The 23,462-nt window shown below is 44.4% G+C and overlaps 1 protein-coding gene across 4 annotated transcripts in view; it reads left to right on the top strand.

The window, feature by feature from the left end:
* The first annotated feature begins 99 nt into the window (after positions 1-99).
* fermt2 (FERM domain containing kindlin 2) overlaps positions 100-23,462 on the top strand; it is a 40,319-nt gene continuing 16,956 nt past the window's right edge. For 2 of the 4 annotated variants that reach the window (XM_076749165.1, XM_076749167.1), the window contains exons 1-4: positions 222-361; positions 2,057-2,214; positions 15,916-16,149; positions 22,250-22,378. In XM_076749165.1, coding sequence (XP_076605280.1) covers positions 2,058-2,214; positions 15,916-16,149; positions 22,250-22,378 — 520 coding nt within the window. In that variant the 5' untranslated portion in view covers positions 222-361; position 2,057. Of the gene's footprint in view, positions 362-2,056; positions 2,215-15,915; positions 16,150-22,249; positions 22,379-23,462 lie in introns of all 4 variants that reach the window. The other 2 variants (XM_076749164.1, XM_076749166.1) reach the window with 2 other exon arrangements.

The raw sequence follows: 23,462 nt of genomic DNA on the forward strand, positions 1-23,462 counted from the left end.
CACACAAACAGAGACACGTGCGCGCGCTGGTCGTTGTATGTGTGTCTTTGTGTGCGCGTGAGGTGACGGGGGGGACCAGTAGGCGACCAGAAGAGCTCCCAGTATGAAAGGAAAAGTGGGATTGGAGCAGTGACGTGATCCGCTGCTGGAAAGAGGGAGGGAGAAAGAGGGACGGCTGGACTCCATTAAGCCGAAGCCCGCAGGAAAACTGTTTGGGATACTTCACTTCTCCAGCGACTTCTTCTGGGATTTCTCTCTGTTTTTATCGCCCCGTAAAGACTCCATACATGATTTAAAGACGGGGGACTTGCTCTGTACCGTGTAGTCGACTCTTTTAGTGGTTTTTTTCGTCTTTGTGAAGGTGAGTTTAACGGTCGTCCTTAAAGCTTTGCTAGTTCGCCGCTATGAAATATGAAAACCTGCTTTTTTTTCTGTTGTCCTACCGCTTCTGCTACGTGTAACCAGCGCCTCAGTTAACAACTCTTTTAGCCATTTTTAGCCATTTTGTTTGCTTTCCGACACACTTTCCCCTGAACTTACTCCTCCAACGACCGACTGAGCCAGTGTGCACGCAGCCGGGGAGCTGTTGTACGGACCCCGCTTACATAATTAATCCCTCTGCCTGTTCGCCTTTACCGTTATTTTTAACAGGTGAACGCGGCACATTTTGCGGATGTAAGAGCTGCCAGGCGTTGAACTTGCGGCCGCGGGCATGTATGCTTTGTTCTGCTGTCTTTACTGATGAGCTGTTTGGGTCGACAGGCCACTCTGTGCTGGACAAACTCCCATCAAACACTGACAGATGGGATATAATGTGACTTTTTGGCCCTGGCTTCACATTACAAGGCGCGTCTTATTCCCAGCAACAAGCATGAGCGGAGCCACAGAGATGGAAAACCAGATTTGTTCACCTTCATCCCTCTCTAGATCTTCCCTGAGGGTCAAATGTTCATTAATGAGCTAAATCACCTCATCTGTTGCCACTGTCGTATTGCCATCACAGTGTGCTAATGCTGGAAGAGTAAGCTCGGTACTGTACTAGTTTTAATGAAGTAGAAATAGCAGAATGGGGAAAATACTGCATTCAAAATTGTACTGAATCAGCAGCTAAACGTATTTAAAGCACTGTGTGAGTATGAAAAGTACTGTCGATGAGGGATGAAGCCTGTTAGGAGAGAGCAGTGTTAATATGATCAGTCGTGGTCCATGTGATTTTCATCAATATATCAATGGAAAATCAATTGAAAAACTGTTCAGGGTGAACTCATCAGATGGAAATGTCTGCTTTTTGGTCAAATCCAGTGTACTGACTGTGACAAAACTGCATTGCTTTGATGCAGAAATACAAAAAATCTACAGTGTTGCTAACAATTTTTGTTTTGTACTGGTAAATGTTGTTCAAACTCCAAACCTCCAGCGTGTAACGCAGGCTTTCTGTTATAAATCCGTATCCCATGACGTCACTATGACACCATCAGGGTCACTACTTTAGAGAGATCCTCCACAGCAGCAGAAGACATCATACAACTGTTGCTGTTGTTACAGGCTGAGGAGTGCCAACCATGACAAGTCAACTAATTTTGACACATGAAATCAATGGAGAAGGCTGGCTTTAATGGTATAGCTTAATGTTATGTCAGCATCTCTGGGGGTGGACACATTTTCTGTTGTCATATTGTCCAACCTGTCACACCATTGGTTTCTTAAAAGCAGTGTGAAATGTAAAATCTTAATCTGCAAAGTAACCAGAAACTATAGCTAACTAATACTGTAAATGCAATGAAATACATACATATGTATACTCAAGTACAGTGCTGAAGAACAGTAAATCTACCCAGTTAATTTCCATCTCATTTAAGGAGGCGCGCTCAGAAATATGAGCCGAGGGTCTGTGTGAAAATATCTAACAGTACAGTTCTTTCTCAGGACCTTGCATGCATGGTGGGCTTTGCACCACATTTATTCCTCTCCCGGGGGTCAAAGGGTTTCTTTTCACTCCAGCGTGACAGAAGTTTAGCTGGACCTTTCCCCCTCTGACTGTGGGTCTGTTTGGCAGGATGGCGCTGGACGGGATCCGGATGCCCGATGGCTGCTACGCCGACGGGACGTGGGAACTGAAGATGCATGTCACTGACCTCCACAGGGACGTGTCGCTGAGGGTCACTGGGGAAATCCACATCGGTGGAGTCATGCTCAAACTTGTGGAGAAGCTAGGTATGGGCGCACGCACGGACCAGAGCAGTTCATTGCAGCTTTTCAAAGCAGCTTATATAAGGTGTGATAAAGAGGCTTGAGCGTAGTCTGGACTAATTTTGACACTCGATAGAAATGACAGCAGTGCGCTGATTCTGCAAATTTAAGGTGCATTCCTTTTCCAACAGTGATATGGTGGTAGTAATGAAAGCCCTTTCCTTTGACCTCTGACCCTGTAACATCCCCTCATTTCTGTGTGTGTCAATGGCCTGCTTGTGTTAGCTGTTCATATTTGTTGGGCAATAAATACCTCAAAACAGTCACCAGTCACTCTGTACAAACTGTTTGTGGCTGTTGGCCAAAGTTAAGAACAGACATTTTCCAACTTAGTCATGGCGGGGAGCTCCAAAGTGTGAGTGAGCTACATCTTTTATTACATTTAGATGCACACTAATATTCCACTTTTAGTCCAAATGTGACATTATTCTGAATTTGATACCGATTGTGCAAACAGCATGTTCCCTTTGGATAGAGCATTTTCCGATTATAACATGGGATATGTCGGTGTTATTGGGGTTCTAGGAGCATTCTTTGGACATTTATACAGCTCAACTGGAATTTGCGACACACAGCCTCTGGCCAGTTTACAGTCAGCTGTGTGCATTGTACACAAACCAGCTAGCTAACAGTTAGCAAGGCTGGGGTACAGATGCATGCATAAAAGACAATATCGCAACTGCGACCTTTTTGAGAAGGTGGTTGAACGAATGAAACAGGAATTAATCAGATTATGCACGGCTGTGTTTAAACAAATGTTAATGGAATATTGATTTTTATTAGCCATGTAAACAGCTTATAGGAATACTATCTTTTTTAAATGCCAGAATATTTTGTGATTGTAAGCACAGTCATTGTATTTTGAGATAAAAGTAAACCTCTGTGGACGCTTGTCTTTCCTTGACCTTTGTTGCATGACGCCAGCTCAAACCCCTCTGACATGCTTGTGGACTTTCAGGGGTTAATATTGCTCTTTGTTTCCCTGCAGTGCATATGGGTCAGTAACCCAAGGTATAAAGAGACCATACACTGCTTCCCTCCCCCCTCTGCATCATTCACTGTTCTGTAACTGCAGTTACGCACTTGACAAGTTTGGGTGCAAGTAAGCATAAGAGTCCTCTGTTCCAGCCACTTGAACACTGCCCTGTTTCATGCTGGAGAAAGTCCAGTGGTGGTGGCAGTGCAACTTGGGAGTGACAGTGTGTTATGTGTCGATGGGGCTTGAGTGCTCGGCATTCCTGCAGCGCTCCAAGGTTTTATTCCCTGCCCATGGTCCTGTTTTTAGCTCTCCTGTTAGAGCTCCACATAATTGAGGTCTTTGTTCTCTGTGGTCGTCTGTGCTGTGCAGCATCTATGTGAGGCGAGTGCAGTGTTGCTGCCGTGTGTGGGACGGCGTGAATTCATTGGTCCTCCCACCCCAGCTCCACTCAAGGCCCGGCCTTATCCATTGTTTGAGTTGTGTTCGCGCTTTTTGTTAAAGGTCTGGTTGAAGGGTATGACTTTTCTGGATGCGACACCTTCTCTGTGGTGTGGTGTGGGGAAAGTCTTTCAGTGATGGCTGTTTGTGTCCTAAAGGTTGGATACATGAGGTATGACAGAGTAGCAGCTTTGTAACAGATGTTTATTGTTCTAAAAATCAAAACTGGCCACATGTGCTTGACATTGTATCAGTTGTATTACAGTTATATCAAGTTGTATTGGGAACATGCAGCCATCATAGCTGACCATTCTTCTTTTGTTGTGACCCTTCCTAATTTCTGTTTTCCTTTTCTTAGCTGTTTTGCTAATGACTTGTCCGTTTTTTTTCAGTCTGCTTAGGATTCCGGTGGCTTGAGGTCGTCATGTTGACAATAGTCTTGATTTGTTGGACATGGTTGGCTGTTGGTTGTCACTGCGCCAAAGCAAAATAACAGGACATGGGTGTGCATGATTGTTTGCGCCACTGTCTTATCAAAAACACATTTTAATTCTAGCCTTGGTTACTATTCTTACACATATTTAAATCCCCTCTGGATATCATACTATTACCACCATTACTGCAGTTAAATTACCTTACTGAAGCATGCTTTAAGCTAATAGACCTTCTAACTGAGAAGCAGAACTCGTGCAGTGACATTAAACTGCTCCATGAGTGTTTGAGAGTGTGTTTGTGCCTCTCGACTGGTTTCGCAAAGTGCGGTGACATTTTATTTGACTGCCATCTCCCTCCTACCCTGAGTCAACAGGTTGTTTTGCATTGTAATCATTAACCCTTCCACAACATGGGTTTTCCACATGGGCACAAACTGCAGGACATGCACACTGTTAATGTGACACACAACGTTTTGTGCTTGAAACAGGCAATGTAGATGTGCTTTCTATAGTCCAGAACACATACATTTTCTTCATGACCATTTGGGAAATTTGTCCAAAGAAATGACATTTTGAACACGGTTTTTCAACTGGAACTTTCTTGTTAAAACCAACACAGCAGCATGTATTGATGTGTCAGTGTACAGTCTGAAGTGAGAGGGAACAGTCTGTGCAGGTTAATGAGTTACGTTAAGGAAAACACACTCCTGTGGAAAGAATCTTCAGGGTCTTGCAGGGTGTTGCACAGTCCTCACCCAACACCTCCTTAGTGCTGTCATATACCCGCTGTTGGATCTGCTGATTGCTTGAACGTGGTAGTTATACATAGATACTGTAGATGTGCAAGTGTGCATGCACATATACACGGTGCTGTGAGAAAGGACACGTATATACCACAGAGTTGTGGCAGGCCGTGCGTCAGTCTCACATTGAAAGGACATCCTGGTGCAATGACAAATCTCTGTCCTCTCCGCCGCTCTCTTTCTGTCTCTTACTCACCGAAATGAAGGACCTCTTGTGATTCAGTAATTGCTCTCCAGGAGGCTGACAGTGCTCTTGGTCTTTTTTCCATCATAACTTATCTGTAGCTGCATCTCATAGCTTTCAGACGCAGTTTGTGTTTGAAAATGTGCTGACGTCTGCAGTCTCCAGTACGATTGCCAATGTTCTCATTAGTAGTATTCGTGCATGTGTTTCCACACGTGAGCAGAGTTGTGCACTGATGTCGGTGGGTGTGTCTCGTCCACATGTTTCCTGCCTCCATCTTTCAACCCTTCCTGTGAGCTGCAGGTCTCTCGTCCACATTGCAGGCTCAAATGGCCTTCGATAATGGATTAAATAGACAAATGCCAGGAAGGCACTTAGCTATTGATCACAGTAGCGAACGCTGCGTCCATTTCCCCTGCAGTCCTCCAGGAGAGCAGTATTTAAAGCCAGCTGATTGACCGCCCCCTGGTCTCTGCTCCTGTAATCCTTTCATCCTTCTGTTGATTACTATCATTGCTGCTTTCTCTGACTTTGTTGATGTTTTCTAAAAGTGCTGCCCTCTTCTTTAAAAGCTAATATTGTGCCATTTAGAAGGGAAAACAAATATTGTACAAACAACATTAGCTGGCGGGAGTTTTATTGGATTTGAAGGGATTGTTCCCAAGTTACACAGCTTTTAGATCTGGCAAATGTTGCTTACAGTAAGTGCTAAAGTTAACAGGGCGTCGATGCATCGCTATTTTGCACACATTAAAGGTGGAAAGGCCAACTTTTTCAGTGGTAAGGCTGTACTCCATGTTCCTCAACTCAAGGCTCTCAAGCTTATTAATAGAAATAACACATTTTTAGCTACCTGTGCAAACCGCTGAAAAAGCAAGTCTTGGAATGAGTAGCATTAGCTAGCAAATGTAAATGACCACATTCATATGCACAAATATTCCTGTGTTTGCCCTTATTCTTAAAAGACTATTCGTACTTAACTCTTTTACATGATAAATGGAATGAAAATTAATATTTCTGTGTTCATGTAGCAGTGCATACTCCGATTCTTGGCTGTGTTTGACAGGGGTCGATGCCCTAACATGTCATTTATCATGTCTAAAAATGGAGAAATTAAATGGTTGGCGGCACTTCTGCCATAGGATTTTTTCCCGAGTTTGACTCTAAAAAGGTAAGAGGCTGTGTGTGGCAAACTGCGGTAGAAACCCAATTCAGATGCATATTCCAGATGTGCGATATACATGTCCAACGAATGCTCTTTAAACTCTGACATCAGCATAGCCCAATCGGAAAATGCTTCATGTGGAATAAGGCGTAATTCGGAATATCCAAATGGAATTCGGCGTTTACCCGTATCAAATTCCAAATATTGTCATATTTGGAATGAGAGTGAATGTGCATATAAACATCAGTGATTGGTGAGAATGTTGCTACGCTTACACCTCTGGAGGTACCCTGGTTGTATTGGCTCTGCTTAGCCTCACCAAAGACAGCTCAGGGTAGAGGGCCAGGATGGAGAAGAAGATGGGAGGGAAAGAGAGGGGAAAGGGGAGGGAGGTGTGAGGAGTCTATCTCTCCGTCTCTCCCCTCTCGTTGTGACGTTAGCCACGCTGCTAGAATTCCATAAAAGTCTTCGACGAAGCAGGAAATGACTTCCAGGGTTTGGCATGTTGTCTCTGGTCGCTGCCGTCATTACTGGATTCTCTGCTGCCTGCTTCATCCACCTCCCCCTCTCTCTGTCAGCCCTCCCCCTTTTCCTTTCTCCCTCTTCCCCTCTGTTTTCACCCTCCTTTCTCGCTCCCGCTTCATCTAAATGCATTTTGTGGAAAATATTTTTTGTCTCACTTTTTTTTTTTTTTGTGGCGGCCATGTCTTGCTATTTGACACCATCCACTCCTCCAGCCACGTAGCAAAGCTTACTAATCAATCGAAAACATGGAAGTACATGTTGTTCACTTTCTCATGGTTTCTGACCCAGGTTCATGTACGCTGACTGTTAAATGTTCCATAAATAGAACTCCAGCAACCTAATTGGTCGAGTGTGACTCTGATAGTTCATGCGGTTGTTTCCAGAGAGGGGCCTGCAGTTTTTGGCTGCCGTACCACCAGCCGGCCGCAGAGAACTTTCCCTGCATGTCAGAGAAAATGTGTGTTTTGTATTTGTGATGACCTACATATTCACATCTCAAGCGATTTGGCAAATGTTACCATGCCACATTCGTTTCAGTCTTTTTGGAGCGAATCATATAGGAAACATGTTTGTAATTAGCAATAAAGTTTACCCTTAGAAATGACTTTAAAGTAATTCAAATATTTCCTCTGAGATGCTTTGTTTTCGAGATAATTGTCCAGTTTGTGAGCTGTTTGAATCGTCCTTTTTGTCAAGATGCTTTCTGTTGGAGGTTATGCTGACCGGGGGGAGATGGCTTTGGTTTGACAATGGAGTGCAGGTTTCATTAGGAAACAGATGCGATTTAACACAGGATGCTGAACTTCCTCTGGGCTTTTTTTAATGCGCCTTCTCCCTTGCGCCTTCCTTGCATTCCCGCCTTCCTGCCCTCTCCGTGTCCCCTCACTGAGGGGAAAGAAGGGTCTTCAGTCCCGGCAGAGAGCGAGATGAAGAGCTGAGATATGGTAGTCCTATCTGTCCTGATGATGTGAGAGTTGTGAACGGCTCACATCTTCACATTCTCACACCAGGACGGTGTAAGATTCCTTTGATGGGTGGCTAACCGCTTTCCCCTCTCCTCATATCATCTCACCATGACACACAGATGTATCACTGTGTGTAATGAGACTCATTGATTGTGACTGTGGAGTCGTCCTAAACGTTTGGCATTACAAAGTGAGAAGCGGTCTGGCAGCCTGTGTGATCGTCCAGCTCTGTAATCTCTTTGACAGGAAGTAGTTAGCCTAAGTAGTGGTCCTGCCCAGGCCAGAGCTTTCCTGTTTCACTAGCAAGATGCTACAGTGATTGTGCTGTTCTGCCCTCAGTGCTCGCACACAGACCCCTGGCCTATATATTCACAGTCAAACTCATTGCTTGCCATATATTAGATTAGCCTACACAAAGAGATCTGCCCCAAACTAAAAGATTTTAAAATATGTTTAATATTTCTTCTTTCATTACATTGTGCTTGGCGGTACCAACAGTGGATTGAATGAAAAGTTAGTCAGACTGTCACATGTTACCGCATGGAAAAATGACCTCCCGATGATCAGACCTTGACTGATGCTTTAGTGCTATGACAGAGAATTTAAAGGAGACGGTGGCACGGCAAGAAACATGAAACATTAATCTGTGAAATGCTACAAAGTTACTTACTTACACATTGTCCAAGGAAAAGTTTCTGTTAAGACTGGACTAAGCTTGACTTTGACAGCTGGTAGTTTCAATGCACTCCCTTGATGAAGGGTCATGTGCTAACAATATCAGCTGCTCCAAATATCTCTTGATACATTATTCTGAACAGGGTAGTGATTGTCTATATATATATATATATATATATATATTTGCAAAGCACAGTGTAATCAGTTTGCATTTTTGAAATATCTCAATTTTTCTTTTCCAGTTTTCACCCTCTGTCCACTTTCATGGAAGGGCTTGCTGTGCTTGTTAAGGATGATTTAATTGGCTATGTTTGGCATTTTAAACATGCAGTGGAACGAACTTTCATGGCTCGTCTGGGAATCTGAAGCTTGTTGCTTTTTGTCCCTCTCGCCTTCCTGTAATAGCAGGCAGCGCAGAGGATCCAGTGGAAGGAAATGTTAGAGCAGCACATTGTTGTTGTAACACCACACACCTGTATGACAGTGGAGTAAACTGATCCAGAGTTTTTGTCTAGGTTCTCAGCCCACATTTCATTCATTTAAAGCTGTCCCTGCCTCTCAGTCTGTCTCTGTACTCCCACTTTTACAGTGCTAAAGGGCAGGAGAGAGGTGTTTGTTTTCATAACCAAGGGATGAGCCTCTGTTAAGGCAGCTGTTTAAAGTTTATACATGATTAATGTGCCATCCAGTTTAAAGCCTGCCATGGTTCCCACTAATTTAATTTTCTCATTTGCTCCATAGTAGGTGCATTTGTTTCTGAAAAATGATAAAAGTGGAGAAAATTATGTCTTGAGGTTGCTTATTTATCTGACCAAGAGTCACAATTAAATAGACACAACCATTTTCTGGTTGTTTTTGTATTTGTACATAAAAGTGATTGTCAGTATAATCTGTTCATTTATTAAACAGTAAATAAGCTCATTTTTCAAATATTCGAGCCAGAAGCAATTGTGCTTAGCTGCCTTAGGTATTCAGAATTGCCAGTTGCTCCTCAGGATTTCTAGAGAAAAGCACCTAGAAGCTGGAGAGCAACTGAGCGTCCTGCTGAACTCACAGAGGCATCAGTGGGACGACTTATCGTAGTCCTGAGGGGACGTCTGGCAGGATGTGTCCGTGGATAGAAGGACAGATGAATATTGCCTATCTGCTCCATTGATCTTGGTCCCAGAGTTTCTTTGTAATGTCATTGCTCCACCGGGTCCCTGAACATTTAATTGTATAAAGCTGTGTCAGGGTGGAGGGGGAGTACCCCCACTGTGTCTCTGTGTTTGGAAAATGACACAAATGGATACAAACTACATGTCTCTAAGGAGGTTTCCTCTAATAGCCCTCCTGGCCTCTCCTAATGCATCAAAGCCAGCGCTGTTGCACTCTCTTCTTACTGTAACGGGCAGGATGCTCCTAAATTTCCTGTTAAGATTTCAGATTCACTCCACTCTTATTATCTCTCCGTGTATGGAGCCCGGTTTTGCTTTCACAGATTTGGACTGTGTGTCTGTGCGTCTGTGTGTGTGTGTGCACGCGTGTGTGTGTTTGGGGGAAGTCTTACTGGCAGAATTCAATCAATATCTGTCACAATATCCCCTGACACCTTTTAAGCCAGCCATGACCTTTTAAAGGATCTCTGTGTGTCACTGACAGGACACAACCCCGCTGAACCTTTTCTGTTGTATTTCTGCAGCCTAAAAAGCTTTAATGGCAGCATTAAGTGCCCCGTTGTCTTTTCAGGTAATGTTTGACCGCTTGCCTGCCAGCAGACTCTGGGTCCAACAGGCGCAGTGTGTTGCATATTTAATGCCTGTGATAAATGGCCTGATTGATTGACTATTAGCGGGAAGCTGAGCTGTTGTAAAATAACAGGCAGAAATAAGCTCGGCTAACCTCGGTCAGCTCAGGTTGTCGATGGAAAGCGCTTGAGTTTTAATGGTATTGGTTAGTGAATACCCAAAGGACACAGCTGGAAAAGATCAGAATATTAGTCAATGATTTCATCTTTATGGGTGTCAGACTCAGGCAGTCATTGTTGTGTTGCCAGTATTACTCACTCTTGGTTGTGTTCTAGATGGAACACATGACTTCTGGATTTAGCTTATCTGTTGATCATTTGTCACAAGTCCAGAAACGAGTTTGTCTGCTGTCACTTCGACTGCGTCACGGTGCGTGCATTGTCTTTAAAATGAGCCGCGGTATTGTTGAATTCACTGTATCACTTAAATCTTCACTGCAGTCTCACGGGACTCTCTGTCGCGTGTCTGCCACACAGATATTGTCATCGCCTGTCTCCATCGAACTTGTGTACATGCTGGGTATCTGATGTTAATACTATCTAGCATGAGGGCACAAGCGAGTGCTTAAAGGCCATCTACTGTAGATCTAATTTAAGGACAGTGCAGAACAGTTGCTTCCTGTATCTTTGCTTGTCAATACCGACCTTCACCCTGCTTCAGACGTGAATATATTTAGAGGGAGAAAGGCTTTCATGTTGTAGAGGGGGATGAACTGTGTGTGCGTGTGTGGGAGAAAGAATACGACTGACAAACTTGTGGCTCCGTGTCTTTGTTGTGTATGAAAACAAGTCATCGCCTCGCACCACTGCCCCCGCGGCGTCAGCCAGGAGTCACCAAGGAAACGGCATGACCAGCCTCACCCAGCTGTAATGTTTTTATCAGCTGATGGCTGGAAATGACAAAGCCTCGCACTGCATGGCCATGGTTATCACTGATAGCTAACAGCTTGGCTCCGACAGCTCATGAAAAGGGAGGAAAGGGCTAAATGTACAAGCACAGTGGAAAAAGTCCTGACTTAAATCAGCTGCATCAATGATGCAAAAGATGAACCTGGATTTTGCTTTAGGCATCAGCTGACTGTCACTGCCCTGCTGGTTGAAGCCTAATAATGAATGAATATGAGTCATTGAGTGCACATGCAACAACATGGGCTTCCTTTGAGAGCTGCAATGATTAATTCATTAGTCAAACTTAAGTTGTCTTTAAGTCATCTTTAGAGCTAAAATGCCAAACACTTGGCAGTTCAGCCAGTCATTTGTGGGAATTTGCTGCTCCTCTTACTCATATGTGATAATAAGTTGAGTATATTTTGGTTCTTGGACTGTGAGCCCAATAAAACAGGCAATTTGATGGTTTCACCTTAGGCTTTACCCTTCACTGTCTCTTGGCATTTCATCCACCCAATGATAAATGGAGGAAATAATCAGCAGATGAATCAATGATTGAAATAGGTCTTTGTTGCAGCCTCTGTTACATCATGGCAGGACTTTAGGAGGTGCCTTTTAAATGGTAACATATCAACCGGCAACATAACTTTAATGGGAATGCAGGAATAGTTTTTGATGGAAAAATGTTTACGCAACCACAAACCAATAAACCAGACAGCTGAGAGTGTCGCATCAGTTACCCAATCTCTGTGTGTGTGTGTGTGTGTGAGAGTGTGTGTTAGCAACCACTAGATACAAACTCAACTGCTTAATCTCTGGCTAGTTTTTCATTTTTATGCAGGCGATAAAATTGGAGATGCTATTTGTATTTTTAGTATTTCTGCGTGGTAGAATTTGACTTTCCACTTCCTCATGCTTGCTCAGTCTTGCTGTGTCTCATATTATTTTGTCCCCAGTATGAGCTTCTCCCTTGTCCTCTGCTCATCCTCCTCATCTCTCCTTTTCATGCCCTTTCTCTCATTCCGTCTCCCTCATCCTCTCTTGTCGTCCCATCCCCTCCCCCTCACAGACAGTCCTCCATAAACATAGCTGTCACGAAATGTAAACACCACAGATACTCGGAGTAGGAAGGGAGGGATGGGGAGAGCAAAGAGGAGTGATGGGGAGGAGAGGGAAGGAGGGACAGTTCAGTTTCCTTTAGTATCTAAATAAAATCCCTACAAACTGGGTACGTTTGTGCCTAGTATGCAACATTTTAAATACAATTTCACTGCGGGTTCTGTGCTTTTTTTGCTTAATTGCTTTGGAGAATACTCACTAAAAATCTGCATCTTTTTAAAGCAGTGTGTCTCGCTGTGGTATCTGGTGCACAAAGCAGAGGAAGTGGTCCCTGGTCGGTAGCTGCCGTGGTGGTGGTGGTGAATGAAAATAACTCAGTTTGACAGAATTTATGGATTAATTTGGCTTGTTAAAGCGCACACTCGCACAAACACACGGAGCTAATGTAGTTAATGGATGGATAAGAACGCTCGCTTCGACAAATCCCCAAACCTGTGCGCACCCACACCCACACACACACACACACACACACACACACACAATCTCTGTATCATATTTCACATCCTGCAGAGGTCATAAAACATGGTTTTGCCATTGTGTTTCCCCTCCCCTTGTCTTTCAAGTCCTCCTTGTGTACACACACATACACGCACACACATATCACTCTACTGAGGAGCTGTGGGTCCACATTTAATGCACCCAATTACTTAGGCCCCCACTCCTCTGGCTGCTGCATTACGTCAGGCTTGGCAGGCTGTATTTTTAGCTTGGAGATGCCATTGGCCCTCTCTCCCTCCCTCTCTGTGGATTGAGTTACCACCTTGTTGCTGAAAGAACCCAATGGACGCCTACCCGAGCTGCCGTCGTCCAATCACAACACATCGAACCACTGCGTAATGACACAAGCAAGCAGAAGGAAAGACTATGCCCATTAAGGTTTTGGCCGTGGGCGGCGACAAGGAAACGGTGGAGCAGGGACCATTGAGAGCGTGTTGAGGGTTACGGGGACCAGCCAAGGCGTGCATTCATGCCTCGCCACAAACTGTATGGTGGTCATGCATGCTGAGTATGAGGACGTTTCTATAGAACTGTGGTGAAGACCTGAGCGCCAAATGTTAATGCTAGCTGTTCTGCATTGCTCCCAGACACCAGAAATTACAAGGTTGTAAGAGGAAAAACTGTGAGCACAGTTATGAAAATACATTCAGGTCTATTTTCAATTTTCCTCTCCTTGCTCCCTCTCATTATTTCAGCCGTTAATAGCTGCAGAGCGCTAAGAGGAGCAGTTTCTCTGATGCTAGCGATGAAGTTGTGTTCTGCACAGCTGAGGCATCAGAATGAGCGATGACAGCTAGACCCCATGCCGTTAGAGTAACTCACAGAGGGCCTCAGAAAGAAAGCTTGGAATGTTTTCACTCAAGTGTTTCTCCCCGGAGTAAACAGTATAAAACCCAACAGCTTGACAAACAACATCCTCCCACCCCCCAAAATCAGTTCACACAGTCCTAAGCCTTCACAATGACATCTGCATTGAGATGCTGGTGGTCACTCTTCGTCTAAAACTTCCCCCGCCATCTTAATCGCCGGTGTAATCTCTTCCTCATTCCAGTTTGCTTTCCTCACATCACAGCATTCTTGTTTCCCGGCTCTAAGCAGCCAATTTGTTGTTTCACCCACTCACTCGCTAATCCCGATCATTCAGCTTTTAGACGGGATCAGCTGGAGAGTGTCAACAGTGCATATGGGTGCCCCTATGTAAAGTTAGGGTCGGGGAAAACAATAGCAACACATGCAGACAGAAGGCCGCTCAAGGTTTAGGTTACTATGGCACCAAGCTGTTTGACATATGGAGGAGGTCAGCGTAGAGCAACATTCAAGATCGTTCCCCTGTCTTTTTCAATTGTGACTGTGCTCCTTTGAGAATGAGCAGACGTAATGTGCATCAGTCCATGTTGGACTTTGATGGAAAAATTGATGTGCATCTGCGTTCTGCTGTTTGCTTTCTGTGTATCAGAAGGTAATTGGAGTCCATTATTGCATCAGTTTGTGCATTAGTAGCTGTGTCCTTCCTTGTGCAATAAGTAGATGCAATGTGTTGATGTCACATTTAGATGATGTGCTGCCAGCCGTGAAAACAAACTGGATGTGTGTCTGAATGAGGGTCAAAATGCAGCTCTTCCCTGTTTTTAATTTCAGGAGTCCTCAGCATTCATTCACACTAAATAAAGTGATTTCTCGACCGAAAGCACAGATATTTGGCTAATTTCTACTTAGCCAGCAGTAAGATACTGCTGAAACATCTGTCAACTAATGTCAGCCAATCGAAGTAACATTTATCCTTGACAAGTTTGATATTGAAGTCAGTTTGCAGCATATATTGTAAATGAAAGTGTACATAAGCATGGGACAGCTGCATTATTCGAATGATCACAGTTGTGAAAGGTACCCCACCCATTCCTTCCCAACCCAGCCAAAGACTCCCAACCATCCCCACTTGTCCCCTGAAGTCCAAATCTTCACAACAATGGTTGTCTGTTGATGTTTTTCAATCAACAAGTGCACATATATACATAATATAGCACAATGATCAAAGATAACTGAAGAAGGATATTGTGGAGGACATTTTACTCTAAATCAGCATATATGTCTTTAAAAGCTGCCACAGCTGTGTAAAAGCAGCTCAGATCGACTGCTTTGATTAAAGGATGACTGAATGCACTGACGTCTGTGTCTGGACACGGCGACTCAGTACAGAGAGCGAGACCCAGAGTGAGACAGAGGATAGGCTGGAGAAGCAATGATGAGGTATGTGGGTGGAGGAAATGAGACACCGCTTTGGGAAGTGCCTTCCTGGACTAATGCCGGAGTAATGACATCACTGCTCAGGGGGAACATCTCAGAGTATAATAGGCTAAAGTCTACAGGCCTTTTCACTCCATCTCAACTATTATAGACTGTTACAGCATAAAGGAACATATGCACAGTTTGGGATACATCAACAGCTGGCCTGCCATGCATGTTGACCTGCGTAACAGACTGATCTGTTTTGTGAATGTGTCCGACTACAGGTGAGAAATGGATGCAAAGGATCTCTCCCTCTCTCATTAAGTGTATTTTACCTTTTTCTTTGAGGCGATTTGCAGCTCAAACACAACTTCAGCCCATCACAGCGCTGCTCATATAGAAACCACAGCAAGGTGATCTGCACAAACAGCTGCTTTGAGTTCCTTTAAATCCCTGCGGTTTTCACCGTCTCCCTTGAAGGCAGACACACACACCATGAGACCACAGGTCCGTCCCCATTGTGCTGAGCCCCTGCAGAGCAAAAGCCTGGGAGCTATGTGGGGTTTTGGGTGGCTTGTGTCTGCTTTAGAGGGATCACGGTGTGACTTTGGAACAAAGAGGGAGGTATAAACCTGATATTCCCACAGTGTCACACAAACAGCCACGTCTTTCACACACTCCGTCGTCTCCTCCCTCTCACTTTGACTTCACCGCCCCCATGCAAACCTTTTCTATGCCCCATTTTTCACCCCTAACGTGACCCTCTGCCCTGGAGGGACGTATTTGGTGAGCTCAGGTCAGTATAGTGCAATGGCTACAGACTGAGCACACTAGTCACACTTAACTTTTGCCAACCATATCTTGAAAATTAAACCAATATAGCCATGCAATTTAGCCACTCTGTCCTTTTCTGTGGTTTCTTTTTCATCTTTCATTACTAGTAAAACTCATCATCTCTCCTCTTTTCTTCCCATCTGTAGATGTGAAGAAGGACTGGTCAGACCATGCTTTGTGGTGGGAGAAGAAGAAGACATGGCTGCTGAAAACCCACTGGACGTTGGACAAGTACGGCATCCAGGCCGACGCCAGGCTGCTTTTCACGCCGCAGCACAAGCTTCTGCGCCTCCAGCTGCCCAACATGAAGCACATGAAGGTCAAGGTCAACTTCTCGGACCGCGTCTTCAAGGCCGTGTCCGACATCTGCAAAACTTTTAGTAAGTGGAACAATTGACTCTTGTAGGGGTGGGCAGGCAGAGCAGACTTCGGTTTTAGTCAAGATGTGGAAAACGGTGATGAGGCAAATGTGAGATGAGGTGTGGCTGATTGGCAAAGTAGAATATTGGTCCAGCCTACTCGCTGCTGCTGCCCTGCTGAACCAAAAACATTTACCCGACTAAGACTATTTTTGGAAAAAGTTCTGGAAATGTTCCACGTCAAACTTAGTTAATCATGCCCTTCCTCACTTTGTTTTTATCCCTGGCAATTTGTTGTGTTTATCAAACATTCTCTGAGCTCTGCCTGCTGGAGTCACGTCTCCTGACTGCTTGTCCGCTGTTGGCTCCGGAGTCGTGTCCTTGGAACCTGAGCTCCATAGGTCTCACAGTACTGTTTAGTAAACAGAGATTATCAATCTGTCTCAGTGCTTATGACACAGGCACCCACCAAAGTGTTCATGCACATGTAAATTACTCACACTCGTACTCACTAGCCATGTTTCCATCAACATATTTTTACAAGTATTTTGAAGTGTTGTGTCAGGAAAGGTTGATGGTAATGGAAAAATTTGAGAAAAAAAGATGGGAGATAGAAACACCTTTTCCAAATAACATGTGGTATAGCAAACATTTAACTCACATGACTGATCAGCTGTTTCCACTCTCAGAGAGGACGAAGAAGAACCAGTTTCTGCTGTCAAAAAAATTCCATAAGTCCTCTCCATTTTTTTTCTCGTAGATGGCCAAAGGGATTGTTTTTTGTTTCTTCTTCTCTGATGCCAGCAAACGATTGGTTTTGATTCCAGTTCGCAACCACTACTTCTACTCTCACTCAAAGTTTTGCTTCAGATTTGCTTGACAATCAGATGGAAACGTGGCTATTTTGCTAATATCATGTCCAGATATCCAAATTTAACTGTCTCACATGGTGTACGTAGTACCCAAGGGTCTCACACACACACACACACACACACACACACACAATCAATATCTTCCATCACCGGCACCACCCTGTCCTGTCATAAACAGAGGTCACACAGTGGACCTCAGTGACCCTTGACCTGCTAAGACCCACTTTTCCTCAGCAGAGTCCTCACCCCTCACCCCCACCTCTTAGTCACTGTCTCCAGAAAGGCTTGGAGAGCCCCCAGCAATATAAAACCTTCCATCAGACAGGGTCATAGCACACCTGTTGCATCTTTGTCACTGGACTGGGTTCAGTAGGCAGGATTTGGGGCTCCAGAGTCAGCTCTCCTGTTTTTATTGGCCCCTACAGGTAGCGCTCAAACTTGTTTTTAGTTTGGCAGGAATGAAGCTTTTTATTTTTTTTTTCAGAAGGCTATGGAGTCCACAGAGCAGTTCTATGAAATGAAGAGAACAAACGGCACATTTTATTTAGTGTAAATATACAAAGATGCTGTTTTTGAAAGCAGAGGCAGGGAGACGGGGCAGAATCAGGCCTGTCTCTCAGCCAGGCGTAGTGAAGAATGTGTCTGCTGCTTCTGTAATAAATCTATTTCAGCTATTCAGAAATTCAGGACAAATTGCTTTTGGCTGACTATGTGCGTGCCAGGATGTTGCAAGATGTTGTGCGGTGATATGCTTGGATTTGTATCACTGCATTATTGCTCACAGAAAGCAGAACTTAGGATAATGGACAGTTAAGAACTCGTAACTGTGGGTATGACAGCTGACTTTGCGGACTTACAGCTGCTCTGGCCTGGAAGCATTTCTTTTTTTGTTATCGGGGCAACTTTGAGTTTTACAATTTCCTGTGCATATTTTCTGCTGACTCCGTGTGAGCTGCGCAGCATAGACAATCGGAGGGGACAGGAACAGACGAGGCCTGTCCAACTTGGCCTTCACTCCAGACAGCAGAAAGGGAGGGACAGAGATACTGGAAGATGGAAATCGATAGAGAAAGCCAGTTGAGATTTTCAGCTCACCATTGGCTCCAGTTCTTTTTCTCATTTATTTCTGAGGGTATTTTTGCTCCGGCGTGTCCGGTCAGTTGGTCACACAGAAGCTATTTCCTGTTGCAAAGCAAGTTCCGAGTTCAGTCCTCCAGTGTAGTATTTGGCTGTTTTTATCCCCTCCATAGTTTATTTTCCTTATTACACACTTCAGGTTAAGACTTATAGTATGCTACCAACATTATGTCTGTTATATTGTCATATATTAACATACAGCATTTTTCTTTTTTACCTTGAACTTTCAATTTTGTCTGCTTTTCAGTCCCTTTTTAGCACAACTCAAACTCTGACAGGGAGCATCCCATACCGTGGAAGAGCATTGAAAATCAACATAACACCCCAAGTTAGAAGTATAAAACCAATTATCCCCGCTGTTTGTTCTCCCATGGCCATGGCAGCTGCGTCCTGACACAGACAAAGTCCATCTGGGCTGGCTGGGAACTCAGAGGACTCAGCAAAAGGTTGATGCACTGTAATACATGAAAATCACTCAGTTCCACTCCTGTTTTGACCTCTGATTCCATTTGGCAGCGTTTACATCCTGTGCTGCACTGCTCACTTGATGGTGAAGCAAAGGCATTGGGGATTTTCCATTTTTAGTCGCAAGATAACATTTTTGAACTGTGTCAACAATTCTGAGAAGTTGTTTTGAAGTCTGAAGTGTTTGCGTTACAGTGCCAGCTGAAACTGTAGATATGTTGCTGGGCTGCAGCAAATGGTCAATTAAGCTACTGATTGTTGTTCTTTTTTTCAATAGGTGGTGGAAAATAGTAACAAAATGCTTTATGAAAATCAGGTCTGCAGCTGAGACAAAGAAACAAAAGGCCCCTAACTGGCTGCTTAAGCTTCATTTGCCCTTTGAGGAGTCAGTCAGACAAGAGCTTGTCCCGTCTAGACAACCTGGACTCACTTCCTACACATTAAACACACACGTACACCTCCTCCCTCTGACAGGAGGCTCTTTTCTCTTCACAAAATGTACTCTTCCCAACTGACTAACACATGACTGTGGGCTTGGGAACATGAGGTGGTACAAAAAAGAAGCTGCTTCTCTCAGCAAAGCACCACTTCAGGGTAACAAGAGTCAGGCTGCTCCACTTAACCGCTATGGTTTTTTTTAAAGTCAGCACTTCTTCGCTACCATGTGTGGGAAGACGGAGACACAATAGAGGCAGCAACACTGTAACTTGTGTCATTTGTCTGCACTGCTCTGAAATGGACGACCGGGCAGGGAAGGGTGCCAGTGTCACGGGACATGAAGAGTACAGGAGGATGAGCCTGAAGAAGGAGGTGGACAGTTGAGAGGGTGTTGGTCAGAGCGCTTTATCCTCCTGAAACCTTTTTAGATATGTGTGGGACTGTTGCTTCATCGTTTTGGGCCAGCAGATTTATGGCCCATCAACCTGTGGTCTGCTCGACTGGCCCGAGTGCGGTGGCCACTGTTGTCATAACACAGGAGGAGTGCAGTTTGGCCTCACCTCCAGCTCCTAAATTAAAGTGCATTATTATCCTTTTTGAGTGGCCTTTTAGCACCTTTTTCTCCTGTCTGGTAGATGAAGAGAACCTCTGACACTCTGAACTCTTAACTTAAAACTCTCTTGACTTCGCGGTACTTGTTTTTGGCTAACTTCTCAAAATGTAAAATATCCACACCATCTATGTTCTTATTATCCATTTCCCATCAGACTGAGGCTGCATGTGAGTCATTTTTTCATTTAGTCTTCCCCAGAAGATTTATTTACTCCTTAGAATTGATCAGTCAGCCTTACGGCCCAATGAGCACCTCTTCATAACATTAAGAAGTATGCAGGGGGGAAAACACAGGGGGAAATCGCTCCTCTTTCATTTTTTTTGTCCATGTAGGGTCTGTTTGTACGGTAAACTTTAGTGCTGTAAAATTAGACTGTGACGGTGTTTGTGATTCTTCTGCGGCTGGCCTTACTCACTGCAGTGAATCATGTGTTCCAACGAGTAGATCTTGCAAGCCCAGCTGGCTTTCACTCAAGCCCTCTCCTCTGGCTCCAGGCCCGGTTACTGCCACATGTCTGCAGGATGGAAGATTGGGGTCTTATTGTCTAAGGTGTCATTTCTGCTAATGGAAACCAACCAAGCTTTTGTAAGCACTCTAACCATCACTCAGCCTCCCTGCTCCTCCTGACGCCAACCACAAGTATGTATAGGAGCAGCCTTTCCGACCAGATCACGAATCTTATTATCACTATAAACATACAATTCAGCTGAGTATGTCAGCAGAATTGACTGTACTGCTCATCAGTCTAAGCGTTTTTTTGTATTTTCTCCTTAGCCTGACTTGCTCATCCTCACTTCTTTGTTTTTAATAGCATACATTCTTTAGCAGACCTGAAATCTCCATCATATCAGCTACGCCTCCTCTCCCTTCATGGGAGTGATGAAAAACACATATCTGTCAATTTATTTATCCCACCCACCCATTTCCCACTTCTGTTGTTTTCCAGGCGCTCAGCAACAACGACCCAGTAGAGGTGCCTCAGATATTACTTTTACAGGCGTTTTTGTATTTTCATTCCCTCCTCTGATAATGGATCCTAAACCTGCCACAGAAAGTAGATTTTTCCCACGTTGAGTAGTGGTTTTATGGAGATTGTGTGGGCAAAATCTTTGCTTTTGAGCCACGTTTTGATCTATAGAGGTTTACAATATGGAAACACTTGATGAATGTTAGGTATATCAGATGTTTTATTGCGCATCTGATTGGCTCATAGATGATTTCCTTGGTCACAATGAGGTCATAAGCATGAACACTGAAAGTGACATTGTAGTAAAATGCATCATGCCTCTGCTATGCTTCACCGAGAAGCGTAGTGCTACCCACGTACGCAGTTTGGTACACGCTTCACTGTGTGTATTTGGCCTCCTCACGCAGCTCAGTGGGGCTAAAGCTCGGCAGCACGCCTGCAACTCACATGGCTGTATAAGGGCACAGGGATTGTGCTTCACCGCTGCAGCAGAGCGGGAACGAAGGAGGAGGGAGGCAAAGAGAGCGAGCAAGAGGGTGAGCTCCCATCTGGTAGTTCTTAAAACTCCTGGAATGCTTTTGCTTTAGTTACACAAACCAAACAAGCTTTCTCACCAAGCCAAGACCTTCTCGCTCCCCTTCTGCTCCTGCTATCCTCAGCACGCTCGGCAACCTCTTCAATCAATTTTGCAACACCTTTCCAATCTTTCACCCTTAAAAAAAACTGAGATACAAAGAGTCCTGCAAAATAATGAAATAAGGCTCTCAGATTTCAGCTCAGTTTAATTAATGTATTTGGAATTTTTGGGAAAACCATATCCAGCTGAGGACCCAGATGTGCTTGCTTCCAGACCAGCTCCGTCCATTCTAGTCCTGACACATTCTGGCCGTCTCACGACTACATCAGAGCCATCCCAAGCCCGTCTTAAAACATCAGTCCAGTGCTGAGTGATGATTCCCTGGCCTCCAAGCCCGAGGGAAGGGAGGGAAAAGAGGGGAGAGGAGCTGCTCTGTTTTAGTCATTATATTCAGTGTCGTATCTTAACTGTCTTGCACACAATTGGGATGTGGTTATTTGGTTTATAGTGTTTTGGTGTCCTCAGGGATGACTTTTTGGTGTTTTTGTGAAAACTGCACTGTCCTGTTACTCGCCAACAGCAACTGTATAATGCTTTTGTCTGTGTGTATGTGTGTGAGAGAGAAAAAGTTGGAGGAAAAGGGTAAGAAGGAGATGGAGGTTGTGTCTGCCCTGTCTCAGTTGGGGATTACAGTTAAAGCAAGATTTGTTGGGGCCCTGAGAAAAGGGATTTGCAATTTTCCACCCCTCGTGTGCACAGCTGTCTACAGCTCTTAGCCATCTCCTGCGTCCCTTCGCTTTCTCTTACTCTTCCCCTTTTTTTTTTACCCTGAACTTTTTTCAATTTAAGTTCCCTTAATGTCACTGTGTTCAGCTACATTACATGCATACGTTGTCTGCGTGCTTTGGAGGAGGTCATGGGGTTTATTGGAAGCCTGTAGTTGAAACTACTCAAGTTTTTTTCACGACTTGTTGGTGTCCTGATTTGCTTTGCTTTGTTGTGAGTTTGTTTTTGTGGCATCAAATGAACTTTCTTGCTCTCCCTCCCTCCAGATATCCGCCACCCAGAGGAGCTATCTCTACTGCGTAAGCCCCGTGATCCCAAGAAGAAGAAGAAAAAGTTGGAGGAGGCGGAGGAGGATGATCTGGAGATGGAGGGTCCGCTGTTAACCCCTGGATCAGGTGAGCTGATGGATAGTAGCTCCTACATGAAGAGGAAGCACTTATGCATCAAAAGCACTTGTTACTGTCTGTTCTCTTAAAAAATATCAGCTGAATTTAAAAGGGAGAGGAATAATAGTCTCTATTGAACAAAATAAAAGAAAGACAAGTCTTAAGTTGGAGTTGAAAGAGGATTGCTCACGCAAACTGAAGTCTGTGTATTCAGGTTTTTAAGTTAAGCTCTACTTTGAAGTAATTATGGACTGTTGGGTTTTATTTTTATATTTCATTGTGAAAAGTAATCATCTCGTTTCCCTCAAGCAGCAGGTTGAATAGCAGGTTTCACTGACTGCTGTGGAGCGTCCTCCATTCTTTTTTGTGTCTGATTGCACTTGTGGTTCGAAAACCTCCAGATTGCTGCACCCTGCTTCTAGTGACCAAATATGAATGTGTGAGTTTGAGGCCTGCAGCCCCGGCTCCCAATTCCTTGGCAGGGAGGACGAAGAATGGTTGAGATTCCACACATAGTTGGTCACGCTGCCATTTTAAACCCAAACCAGGCTACACGACTGGAGTTAAACTAGCCCGCCTCCCTCCTTCTGCCAGTGATGGGAGAGTTACAACCATGTGAGCTGGGAGGAGCAGAACAAAACAGGCTGTGCTGCTGTCACAGAGTTAGCATTAAGCATAACTGCTAACACTTTGAGACAGGGTGAATGGGACTCTTTGTGCGGTTTGAGTCTCTTCTGCCATGGCCTCTGGTCTGTATACTGGCCCCTTAGACTCAGCTCAGCGTGCACGTATATAGTACACTCTCATGTGAGTGGAAAGGGGGCTCAATGATCATTGTAATAAATCTCACAGTTCAGAAAAACAAACTCTGCTGACATGCTTCACTGTGAAGCTAGCTGCAGATTTTGCATCTACAGTACTTTCCCGAACATCCAAATAAAATGAGTGAAAATGCAAAAAACCTCAGCTTTCCATTTTTATGGACGGCACATAGTGATCACACCCAGAGTTGCATCATTACATTTCAGGCGTGTGCTACGTTACGATACATTTTGTTTTCAGTGGACGACTGTGGTCACACTATTAGGTGGTG

The sequence above is a fragment of the Chaetodon auriga genome, chromosome 14 (assembly GCF_051107435.1).
Source record: "Chaetodon auriga isolate fChaAug3 chromosome 14, fChaAug3.hap1, whole genome shotgun sequence".
NCBI classification, from domain to species: Eukaryota; Metazoa; Chordata; class Actinopteri; order Chaetodontiformes; family Chaetodontidae; genus Chaetodon; species Chaetodon auriga.